Source organism: Aquila chrysaetos, chromosome 10 (genome assembly GCF_900496995.4).
Source record: "Aquila chrysaetos chrysaetos chromosome 10, bAquChr1.4, whole genome shotgun sequence".
NCBI lineage: Eukaryota > Metazoa > Chordata > Aves > Accipitriformes > Accipitridae > Aquila > Aquila chrysaetos.
The window spans coordinates 15,541,405-15,554,696 of record NC_044013.1 but is presented as its reverse complement, the minus strand read 5'-3'; the positions used below and the strand labels follow the sequence as shown (position 1 = coordinate 15,554,696).

At 34.1% G+C, this 13,292-nt stretch overlaps 1 protein-coding gene across 35 annotated transcripts in view; it reads right to left on the bottom strand.

The window, feature by feature from the left end:
* Positions 1-13,292, bottom strand: part of DLG1 (discs large MAGUK scaffold protein 1) — a 172,919-nt gene that overhangs the window by 10,690 nt on the left and 148,937 nt on the right. For 15 of the 35 annotated variants that reach the window (XM_030027191.2, XM_030027192.2, XM_030027200.2 and 12 more), the window contains 5 exons: positions 13,128-13,197; positions 7,835-7,934; positions 4,322-4,363; positions 2,697-2,732; positions 1,092-1,142 (listed from right to left, as the gene is read on the bottom strand). In XM_030027191.2, the coding sequence (XP_029883051.1) occupies positions 1,092-1,142; positions 2,697-2,732; positions 4,322-4,363; positions 7,835-7,934; positions 13,128-13,197 (299 nt within the window). Of the gene's footprint in view, positions 1-1,091; positions 1,143-2,696; positions 2,733-4,321; positions 4,364-7,092; positions 7,127-7,834; positions 7,935-13,127; positions 13,198-13,292 lie in introns of all 35 variants that reach the window. The other 20 variants (XM_030027198.2, XM_030027199.2, XM_030027211.2 and 17 more) reach the window with 7 other exon arrangements.

The following is a 13,292-nucleotide window of genomic DNA, read 5'->3' as shown; positions in this document are numbered from 1 at the left end:
TCTAGCATGGTCTTAACTCATGCATTTCTCATCCATGATCTTATTTGGAGCCTACCAAAATTACAAATTATATGATATAAATAATGTAGTTTGTGTTAGTCTTATATAACAATTTTTATTACTTTTGGAAGCTTACTGATGAAATGGAGTCCATATGCCATGATTGACAAGTCACATATGTTCCACAATGCTATTAAAAGCAACTGGGCGGTGCCACCCACTGCATGAAACTAAAAATGAAAACTTGACACTCAAAATTCATGTAAATACATGACGTATATTTACTTCCACTGCCACCTTATTTGATAGGTAACAGATATCAAATGCTCCCAAAGGACATCCGTTTTACCGATTAATTTACAAATATATGAGCTATGTATCAGAGAATGTAAATCAACCGTTAGCATCTGTGGTGGTGAATGGGAACACTAAAAATTCTGTATCTATTATACACAGTGAAGCAAGGTCAGCACCAAGGTGAAAGGAAATGATAGCATCCCATTAAAAATCAGTGAAAACCATTTTATTTTAAATGCAGGTGTGAGAAAGTATTTTCTCCTATCGATTTCCACTTAATTGAAAAATACCTTTTTTCCGGGGGCAGGGGGAGAATATCACTTGGCAATTGCTAACCAAATTAGCCATATAAGAAGCCCATACAGAAATGGGAGACTGCCATGTTTTAGAGACATTTCAATAAAAGTTTACCTAAATAGACAAATGATCTATTGACACACTTTTTGCTATGACAGAAAAAAAGGAACTGCAACAGTGAGAACACTAAGCAATATGAAAAAGAAGAAAACTATAATTTCTGAGGTTCACACTGACAAAACTGTTAAACATACCATATTTTCCTTATGCAATGTAAACCACACAGAGTAAGTCATTTTAAGAAGCACACCCTTGGATTTTGCACTAAATAATTTAGCAATTGCATTTAATAATTTATGCCTTTATGCTTTATTCATTTGAATAACGGTAACAAGTTCAAAAGAGTAAAGAAGTTTAACATGGTGCTCAGTACATAGGGGCACATGAAGCATTCAGATAATTCAGATGGTATTTTTTCCCGAGTGATATCTACAAACCTTCTTGTTGATTGACTGGTTCATATGACAAGACATATTCCTCTTGGCCACCTAAAATGTAAATGCAAAGACATATCTATGTATTTTTTTTCTAAACCAACATATTTAAATTGAGTCATTCAATGAACTATAATGATTCGGACATTCCTCAGTAATATGCATTACAATGATACTGATGAAGGACATTTTTCAAGAGCAATGAATTATAAAAATCACAAAGATAAGCCAAACACAAAATTTTAAAGCATAAGACACATAGAGCATAAATAATTTCCTGGATTATGTTAGCATGTCAAATTTACATCAAGCACAAGAAGAATTTTAAAGCATTATTGAAATGCTCTTAGACACATTTCCCTGAATGAAATGCATGCATGCTATCATTCACTGCTAGAAGCAATGCCACCTTCATCATAAACATTCTCCATACTTTGAAGCCAGCATTTACAATAACATTTTTCCATATTTATACAAGGCTGACAACCATGTATGTCAAGGTGTACATATCTTCCACTAACTTTATCATGAAGTGGCATCTATATAAACATCTTCACTCTAATTCTACAAAAAAAAAATTATGATTGTATATACTAAATAACTATTGTTTTATTAATGAATTTTTAAAGATGAAGTTGAAAACAAAGAATGCTTTGTGTTGTTCTCAGCTCCAGAAAGCACATCAGCAGTGAATGAAACTACAGTAACTGAATTTTGACATTTGACAGCTGCAGGCTTTTTAAATGTTAGTGAAAGCATCTGAAATATACCTCAGTTGCCATCCCTCTAAAATATTATTTCTAGTCTAACAAGATATCTCCAAGTAAGATTTCTTGCAATGAAATCACTAAAAGTTAACTCCATGGCAGTAGAGAATTTATAATTCTGAAGATACAAGCTCAAATTATAGGACATTACTATGAACTTTGAATAAAATACAGTCCTTCAGTAACTCAATTGTGTAATTTTGGAACATTCTTTGGAGTTCATAAGCCATACTTACAACAGGCAAAGGAACATACCAATGCTATACCACAGTTGTATAGAAACAGGTGGCAGATGAAGGCTTTTATAAATTCATATATTGCTTCTATGTATTTATTCTTTATTTCATAGCAAATACCATTGATCTTTCAAATCTCAAATTCACAATTTCATTAAGAGAAATACTTCTCTTATTTGCAATAAATTTGCACTCAAACTGTACTACAGCAATATATGAATGAACATTTTAATTTTCTAAGTTATTGCAAGTGAGGAATACCTTACGACAGACACAAGAACATGCAACCTGTATATTTTAATATCTCAAAAAGTTACTCATGCAAATGGATTTTAGAAGGACAGTATATACTTTCAACACCCCTTTTAGGCTAGGGAGAGGAAGAGGGAATCACCAACTATCAACTCATCTATGAAAGATCCAGCTCACATATATTTAGATACTTTGGAGAAGTCACATTGCTATAAGGTCAAAAATTACATTAGTTAAGCAAACTACTAAAGAAGATAATAACAAGTAAAAAGCATCCCCTGATTGAGGGCAAAAAGTATATATTGTCACTGCTTTTCAATACTTTTGGAAAAATGAATATTAATAGAATGAACCTTTTGAACAACCGTACTCATCTGTAATCAAGATAACTTTCATATTAGACAGCAGTAAGAAGAAATTTAAAAAATTATTTTAATAAAAAGTGCTTGGAAATACACATCCAGATAAGCAAATCCATGACATTCATAATAAAATCGGGGCTTCTCAAGTAACAACGGAGTAAAAAACTAACTAGTAGTACCAATAACAAGCTTTAAACATAAATAAAGCAAGCTCTGAAAAAACCTTGGTGGGGCGGAGAGCGGAAAACAGCAAATTTATAAAGAAACAGTCATGGTTCGGTAGGTTTAATGGTGTGTCATCAAAAAAGGTTAAAAATTATAAGCTCGTCAAAGGCGACTTCCATACATGCTCAATTTTGTGTTATTCTCAGGGAACATGAATGCCTCCCCCAAGTGGTTTCTTTTCAGTTACAGTCTACAACACTGTTAGCATTTTATATACATGTATAAATTCTCTCCTTCAGTGTAATCAACTGGAAGAAAAAATGTGGATCATCACCTCTGAGAAGATCTACAACTTCCAAACAAATATATCTGTTAATGAACCACCTGCCTTATTACCCTAACATAAATTATATCTGTTTCTGAAGTGCCCGCCATACAGTTAGCAGGCCACCAGCAGGCTGATCAGTAAGCCACTCAGTGTCACACTGCGTGACTTCCACTGTTCCCTTCTTTTCATATTCCTCTTCAAATCCTCAACTTTCTCACCTTCCTGCTCTGCTCTGTCCAGGGTTCCAGGTCTGAACTGTGAACCGTACTGAGCTGTTCACTGGAAATGACCAGTGGGATTGAAGTTCTGGCTCTGGTTTAAGACATTTTAAAGCATTGTAGAGCAGCATCATGCAGCATATTACCCACTGTGAACGTGTAGTACTACTGTAGCTTGGGTAACAGTAAATAGTACTGTAGCTTGGGCTCGTAAAAAAAGCTAACTCAGTCTAGTATTTAAAAGATGCTATGTCTTCAGAGAGAGAGAGAACGTGCATGCATGCCTAGCACGCTACTTTATCTTAACTGACTCCGGCACTGAATGTGTGTCGTACGCTTTGAAGAAGATTCATATTAAGCACCCGCACTTGACAAAATAGATAAATGAAAGCTGAAAGCAAGGGTAAACACATTTGCTTATCTTGACTTTCATTAGAAGCATATACATATTAAATCTGAGTATCCGTTGTGAAAAATTGTAGATAGTTATGTACTATTAAACAGATTACACAGTTTAATTACACTTCTGGTATTAAGCTCAACTACATATAATTATATTTGTCAGCATTAAATTTACATTTAGGTTTTAATAGATCTAGCTAGCTCACATAATTTAAAAAAAAAGAGGAACAGATTCAAATTAAGCTGAACTAAGAAAATCATAGATCACAATAAAAATAACCATAAAGGAGGTTTGCAATGATTCTCTCCAGTCAGTTTTTTAAAAACAAAGACACAACACAATTTGCAGTACTCCACCAAACACATGAATATGGATTTCACCTGAAGGTGACTAGGAAGTTCTACTTAACACGTAAACAGCCAGAAAAAACAAGAAGGACAAAACCAAAGAAAGAGCTACTAAACAAAGGTTCTAAATAAACAAAGAACTTAAAAACACTTACGGTAACTACTTTCACTATCGCTGGCGTTAGAGGTTACATGCTCTGAAATTGCAACACAATGGAAAAAAAATAAGGAACATACACTAATGGCATGAGTCCAAAAGAAAGCAAACTGACACAAAATAATCCAGATGAAAGACAATACTGATATCGAAATGCTGAAATCAATACATACTGCATAAAAAAGTTTTAAGGTACTTCTCATAGCTGTCAGGATCAAGCTTAATTTCATACGAAAGGAATTGATGTTAATAAAAAGAAAAACATTAAATAGCACATCAAAAGAAGATTACGAAAAGTATACTACTTCATAGTTCACATGTAACCCTGCAATTTTTAGGTTTTCACTTCAAAATGAATTTTGTTGTGCAAAAAGTCTGGGATTATGCATTTCAACATTTATGCAGGCAATTTATTGATTACATTAGGAGTCTTGTAGCAGAAAATATTGGACTATATTGCAGGAAATACAGAGTAGCACGTTCAATAATAGACACTTTCCTATGGTATATTAAATAGTTTACTTGAAGTGCAATGCTGAATTAAGATTCCACCCCCCGCCCGCCCCCCGCAATGCTTTAGTTTTCAAAAGCTCCTGACTTTTAACTTTCATTCTGGACTATCTATATTAATTTCATACCTTTTGCATAGTAATCAAAATACTTTAGTAGCTACAAGGTGTTTATTTTAAGCTATGTAACTGCATTACATACCTTTATGATAAAAATTAATGCAATTGAAGAATTTCAGGTATCAATCTATGCTGCTAGTTACCTGAAAATTCTACAAATCTGGTGAACAAATACGAACTTTGATATTGCTGAACTTCACAATAAAGAATCAATTTTCATGGCACTCATCAGTGTGTCTATTTGTAATGAAAAACACTAACATTCACAGGTTAAGACTGCATAAAGAAGCTTGTGTTTGACCTATACAAATTAAACACAATTAATGTGAAATTATGTACCTAACTGTGTGCATACGATAATACATGTTTTTGTCAAGAGGAGCCTTTACAATACATTAAATTCAGTGTGGTTCCTCTCATACAAGATTGAAAAGAAGGAAGCAAGGGGACTTTAGAAGCAAGAATACAATTAATGAAGCGAGTATGCTTCTAGTGATTAATAAACATTTTTAAAAGTTAGTCATCATATGTAAACTAATTAATCTTTTAAAATGTTTTTGGATAAAGTGAACTAATATCTTTAAACCACAAATCTCTGGCTAGACTCCCTCATTTCATTTCTGTGCAGGCAAAACAGACAAATTCTTCCTAAAGTTTGTGAGTACCAGCAGTTTGGATTTATTTCATTTTCTTGTCTTGGAAAAAGAATGTCCACATTGGCATGGAAGAGGCAAATAGTGATGTTTAAAAGCCTTGTGGCAGAATATGAAAGGGAGACATTGTCAATTAAGAATACAAGTGTTGTGATAGTCCGTTAATGGGCACAATTGGTGAAGATGTAAAGCCTAAAATGCCAGCAGAAACAGCAGTCTTGCAGAGCCCAACTAACACAGTTTGCATTAAGCGTGGTAAGGCAGTTTCAAAAAGTTTGACTGTGCTGAAAAACAGGCTAGAAGCCATTTGTTTTTATAACAGAATCACCTAGTGACATTTCTGGACCATAATACATAGTTTAAACTAGGCATGATCATAAGGCCATAAAGGCTGCTTATGATCTTCTGCTCTAAACCATAAGGCCATAAAGGTTGCTAAGGGCTTCTGCTCTAGACCAAGAATTTCCTTGAAAATGGCCACTTCAGAAATAGAAGATTAATGTTATAGACATAGATATAATGTTATAATATAACATAATTATATATACAACTAATATAATATATATATATAAAAAATATAATTATAGATACAATGCTATAATTTAATGATTGAGGCCAAGTATAGAAGTACACTGCTTCTTACATGTCGTTTCAGGAACACTGTACATAACAGTTATGCCCTGGGCAGAAATGTTATTTTTAATGACCTTCAGTCACATAATTTTAGTGACTAATTTTGCTATTCCATAAATGCATAAGAATGTACGTGTTTAATAGCTGTGATGAAAGCAAGGTCTTGACTTTTTTTTTGTCATTTTAGTACAGTGGCGGTGTCTGTGTAGACAAACAGATCTGTTAAGAGTACTCAGTGACTTTTTAATCTTACTGGATTCAAGTAGTTAACATTTCTGCAAGAACGACAACAAATGCTTACGTGTCTCCTCTATTAGCTACCCCTCTACCTGGTCTAAAAGCATCATAAGAGTTCAAGTAAGTCAGACAGAAAAACTTCCATGGCATTTGTTAAGCAAAGTTTTTTGTTTAAATAACTGTAAACGTCAGTCACCTAGAGAGAGGATTGAAAACTAACTAGTTAAAGTATTACGGCAATGGTTGTACTATTACTGTAAAAAGCCATAGGTTATTTTTAAATAAATAAACCCACAAAGACAAGATAATAGTGACATAAAAAAAAGATAATCACCAAATTTAAAAACACAGTACTGTTAAGGACAAACAAGTAAGAGCTGGTAAGCTTCTGAACAACAAAAAAACCTAATGTAATAGTCACATGAAAGTAACTTGTTCCTGAAAGCAAAAACCCCCAGAACATTACAAAATAGAAAAAGCTTATGAAACATTTTTAGAATCAACCTCCTTATGCCAGTACAGCACCAGTCTCAAAGAGATCTGTTAGAAAAAAAAAAAAATAGTAGTAATTTTTCAGATGGAGGTTAAAATAACTTGGGAGTATTTTGATCACTTACTCAGGCCTTTTGATCCCATGTCGTCAGGGACCTCCTGCAGAGTAGTCCCCAGAGGGCAAGCAATAAAAAGACAATCACAAAGAAAATAATTGTCAGTAATATATAAAATTGGCGCTACGACAGGAGACAGTTCCCAGAACATCACAGGGAAAGATAAGTCTATAGGATTTGACCTGACTGGCACATGAAGTGTAATCAGTGATGCAAATGGCAGAGAACACAGTTTGCAGCGGACCTGGTCTGAATTAGCAAACTTATGCAATTGCTTTTTGAGAAGACACTTTTTTTTTAGTGCTGGCAACAACGATGAAAATCAAAGTAACCTCCCTTCATTAGGAAAACCGAATTAGAATTAGTCACTTTGAAGAAACCAGTCTAAAGGGACTGATTCAAGAAGCTGGTAAACTCCATTATAATTTCTTCGCTGCTGTGCCCTCTCCTCCAAGTCAGAAATGAGGAACCATCACTGACAGCGCTGGAAGGCTATTACCTCCTCCGGTTATGTACACGCCGTTACTCAACAGTATTACCCAGTCTGTTCCAAACTGGGATACTCTTGGATTAAATTTTACTTTAACTGCAAACAAATGGTTTTATTGATTTTGTAGATTAGTTTGTCATTGGCACCTCAAGCTCATTAGCCTGTTGCAGCTCATGAAACTGTCTCCATGGTAACACCCTACTGCAATCTAGCAGGCCCTTCTACATGTGCTTTGCTCTCCATCGAATGCCACATACTTACGGTCAATATCACTGGTTTCCTGCTCACTCTGGTCCTTGTTCTTGTAGAAGGGAAATTTTCGGGAAAAGAGGTTCTTTTTACGCTTGTCATTGAATGACTGCTGAAGAAGAGAAGGAGGGGCAAAACAAAGGATGTCTAATGTCTGTGTGAACAAAGGCCCAGACCAGCAGCTTTGCGGAAGCTGACTCCTATAACCACGTTATGCAGTGCATATTTCAGTTTAACACTATCTTCTCAGCTCATTAAAAATAGAGATCGGGATTATGGCTTTGCTCACACCCTCCGTGTTTCACATGCTTACTACTGAGAGAACTGGCAGGCTGGTTCATCCTGCATGGCCTGACCTGTATTTCACAAATTTAGGCTTGCTGGGAGTGTAAAAAGATGGGAAAAACTAGGCTGCTATAAGATGGCCAAACCATGATGAACTCAAAGTCAATTAAATCACTGATATTAACTAATATAGGGGTTACAGTATTTTTAAAAAATGCTGAGGCTTTACACATGCTTTTGCAAACAGCTGACATTGTAACAGCACACCAGAAGTATTTGCCAGTCTTACCCATTTGCAAAGGCAAAACTGTAAATACTGTGGTGACAACTGCAAAATAACTTATCATACAATAAAGAAAAATGGAAGTTAAAAGCTGTCATTGTATCAAATGCTTATGATAAAACTAAGTAACAGTGAAATAGGAAAAAAGGAAAAAAAGAAATGTTTCTAGCTAAAATATCCAAACAATTTTAAAAAAAACAAAACAAAAAAACACCAAACAAAAAGCAGCCTGTATTTGTTTCAATCTTTCACAATTGCAATTCATTGCAAGTTCACTGAAAGAAAGGCTCTACGTAAGTGTGCATCCCAATACCATGATTAACTTTCAAAAGATACAAACTCATTTCATTTGTTTATTGTGCCAATTTTTTTTCAAGGGTGCATTTATAGAGAATTACTATGTGAAAAACCCTGTATGTCCAAGGATCACGTTCAGCAACTTTTGACATTAACTGCTTGTGTTGCTGAAGAATTTCTGCATCTCAGCTGCTACAAAAATTTCTAGAGTTACCTATACGGACATATACATAAACTATTATTGTGCTCCTTCTAAACAATGGAGAGCATCAATGTATTTTCATTCATATATAGGTATGTCTACAGGTATAATTAACACAGAATTTATGAATATCTGCCCTGTCTTCTGTTGAAGACATTATGTGACTACAGTGCCTTTAATTTATTATTCTAGGTCAATAAAGAAACTCAATGTATAAATGTATCAGCAACATTTTTACTGCGATTATGCCCAGAACTAGAACTAATACAGCTAACTTGAAGCCAGCTGAAATTTCTTTTCATCTTTAGGCATAAGTGAATCATCTGACCAGTTTTGCCAAAACATGAAATTTGCTGTGTTTTTGTCATTTGGTTTGCAGAAACTCTATTACAGGAAGGATGGCAAAAGTAAGAAAATGCCCAACTTAGTTCTGAGACCCTATGCTGCAGGGGGACTGTTTATTTCTAAGCCAAGCAGAGCCCAGGTGCAGCAGGAAGTAATAAAAGTTCCACAGATCCATTTTTTAAAAGCTACTTTAAAAAAAACCCAAAATATTTTCAATTCATACATTAAAGACTCTACTAACAGCTATTTCTAAAATTTGGAGCGTGTTAACCTTCAAGTAATTGTCTGTCTTCAGCCAGTGTGAGCTCACCTTCCTCTATTATATGCAATACAGTTGCAAAAAGATATATTATCTCTTCTACCAGCATTAAGTATGGAATGAAATACAGTAACAACTAGGGGTCAAATAGGACAAAGTTTTTTTACATGGTGCGCCACCTTCTTTGGTACAATTACAAAACTAGCATTTGGCCTTCCTAAAGAGAATGCCTATAGTGCAACACAAAAGCTACATCCTGCTACAGTATTAACAATCCTTGTGGCCATCTGTTTTAATACAGACTTGCTTGGCAATATCAGATACTGAAACATCCACTGATATTTTCATTACCATTGTTTAAAATGGCAAAGAAAGAATGTTTTAATTGTTTAAAACCATTGTTTAAAATGGCAAAGAAGCACATGGTACCATGGGAGTACAGTCAGTGACATTGAGCTCTGGAAATAGCAATACCGAGTTAAGTAGGAAATCCATAAAACCTTTAATTGGCTGGCATCTGTGCTTGAGTAAAATGGTCATTCCACTGTAAGAATTGGTTAATAACCAACCTGACATATGGACAAAAGAACTGGTTTCGAGCCAATCATATGCTTGCAGGAACCACAGTTGGCATGGGCAAGGTTTTAGCTTATGGTCCTCCTGACCTTCCTCATCTGAAGTCAACAAGTCATTGCAATTGATTTCTCATAACCAGAAAGGTTAATGCAATCCACAGAACAAGGGCAACAAAGAAATATGCCCAGAGGAGATCTTTGCTGAGTATAATGAAAAATACTCTAACATGAATTTCCAAGAAGTAGAAGTCTTCCATGTATATAATTTTTCCATTCAAACAAGTCCCTCAGTTTGGGCAAAAGAATAGGGGAAATAAATGTAACAAAGCTAAAACGGTGCAGCTTAACTGAGGTGGTGAGACTCTGCAATTTGTACAGTTAAAATAAAAGGAGTGGCTGGTTTATTGTACTTCATAAAACATAATTGGGTTCTTCATTTTAGTTTTGAAATATTTCATATCAATAATTATTTTAACTTTCTGTACAGTAAATCTTACTGAACAAATATTAATTTTTATATACTGCATGTATAATGGTCAGAGTCAGTTCCATTGCCAAAAAAAAAGGGGGGGAATAAAAGTAATATTATACTGATTTTGCATAAAAGATTAGCCAAAAGATTATTTTTAAAAGATACCATGATTATAAAAAGCTAGAGAGAATTGCTTATTAGTTGAAAATGCATAGTAATTGTATTAAATTTTTCATAAGCCCACTGCAAATCATAAACAGGCATCATAAGCAAGAATATATTAAAACAGAAGCAGCACAGAAAGTGAGATAAATGTGTATACGAAAGGAACAAACAAGAAAAAAAAAAAGTAACCATTTCTGCTCCAGATTGCTTAACTTTCCTTAAAATGAAAGGAACATGGATTTTAATGTTTGCCATCACTAGGGTTATTCTTTAAGGGTTATTGTAATGTATAAATTTTGAAGAATTGTACAAAGTTGATATTTCATCCTGTCCGTGGAGTATCACCATATACAGACACATTAAGGCACAGTCCGTGAGGACATGTATGGTGCAGACAACTTACTGGGAAAAATATCATCGTGACAAATACAAGAAGAATAATTTAAGGAGAAACCATAATGTTAAAACATTTACAGCTGAAGCAAAAGATTGTGAACAGTGTAAGCATGTTTGCAAAATGAAATGTTACTGAAGAAAAAGAACTGCAGTTCTATATCAATGGCAAGCGTAGTTGCTTTTCCACTCAGTATTCCATGCATATCTTTGGTGCTATGCTAGTACACAGTGACTGTACACTAACTCTGCTATTGTCAAAATGCTACCTCAAATACATCGTTAATTAAGTTAACAGTTTGCAGTTTATTGGTAGACAAACTACAAAACCATGCAATTATCTTTCAAAGAACATGGTAACATCTGAAAAATTACTTAATGTAATTAAAATAATCTAAAGTATTTAAGCCATTTTATGTGACTTCTAAAAAGTGAACTCATATTATGAAAATGACCAGGTTAAAAATTACCACATCAGTTGATAATATTTTATTCCAATACCAAAATACGAATGCACCAAAACAGAAAAAAACCTGCAAATAATCCAATGAAACCTCAAGACAGTACCGTAATTGTTCATCAGAAAATAACTAGAGATATTGATTTCCTTTCAAACACTTATAGAAAAAAACCCGTAACATTTTCCTCTTTAATCAACTAAACTAAAACCTTTGCCATGCAGCAGAGGGATGTACATGTGGATTTGACAGCCTTAAAGTATAAAGTCCTACACTATCACGATAAATATTAAAGCTTTAATATTTTATATGCGATTTTTGAAGTTATGAATACATTGTGTTATGAATACATTGTAACTGAAATAAATGACTAAAAGAAATCTTTGAGTTTTACAATAACGACTGACTAATGTTACAACATTAGTGTTATTAAAAAAATAATCACTGTTTAAGGACTAGCTTCCTCAGGAGCTTAAAGCATGTTTCAGATTTTTAAAAATTACAATATATTATTACTTTAGAAGGCTCTTACATCTAAAATGCATATACCAAAGTCTTGAAATTACTAGTTATATACTATCAGTAGAAATTGTAAGGTTGTGAAACTGTTTCTCAAATTTCAAAATGACCAAAACATTGCAAACAAGCCTCACCCTCAAAAAAAAAGAAAAAAAATTAGCTGTTGTACCATTATGAAATTGCTATAATTTTGCCTACAAACATGCCTATTACTACTTAAGTAGCTACAGCTGCTTTCTCACCACTCATTCCCATCATGTGTACTGGGACAAGGATTGCATATCATGCAGTGAACTGCACCAAAGGGCTGCCTAAAATTAAACCAAGGTGTCTTTTGGATTGGGTTATTTTTCACCTACATTGGCTATTTCATAGGATTTGAGCACAGCCACATCAGTATTTGCGCCAGTAGAGTGTGGAAGTGAGAATAAAAACAGCTGTGAGATGGAGACTGATTCTGGTCAGCAATAGTGCTAGCCTTGACTTTTTGTTGGCCTATGCCCTTGCATGAAATTCTTTAAAGGTCCTACATCTATAATTGTAACAAAAGTTACTTCATGCTGTCTGCATAACTGTGTACATCATAAAACCTCATTTCATCATAGGGACCCTGTTGAGCTTTACTTCCTTGTTTTCTAGATGCATTAAAAAAAAAACTTACAGAAAGAAACATTTTTCTTCTTCTGAAAATTGGTAGCAAGCCCCTTCCCCAAAAAAGGGAGTCCACGAGTACAATCCATACTAAAGGGTTAAACTGCTTTATAAACAGCAGTTGCAGAGCTGTTAGAAATGGCACTATTCAATACCTGATTAGTATCTACAACTCCTATTAAACTACAGTATTAATGATAATATATGTTACTAAACTAATTATTTAAACAATTTGCAGTGTTTCAACATTTAAAGTTTGCTTTGGTGCTTGGAATTACTTTATTTCTATTAAACAGAATTTAATCTTTTCACTAAAATACGAAACTGAGTCTGCAAATATAAACCACTGAAAAATGTTACTATCCACAATGCCAGGTGTAATTAGCACTTCATTAACTCACCCCTTTATCTCCTCTTGTTTTGGAATTGAATTTCACTGTCTTTAAGCGGGCTCGTTCTTTTTTCTCAACTCTACCACAAAAACATACACAAAAATGGTAAATCAGCAGAATTCCAGAACTTCAAGTTACTACTTCTTACAATGTAAGCATATAGGTGTACCTTTT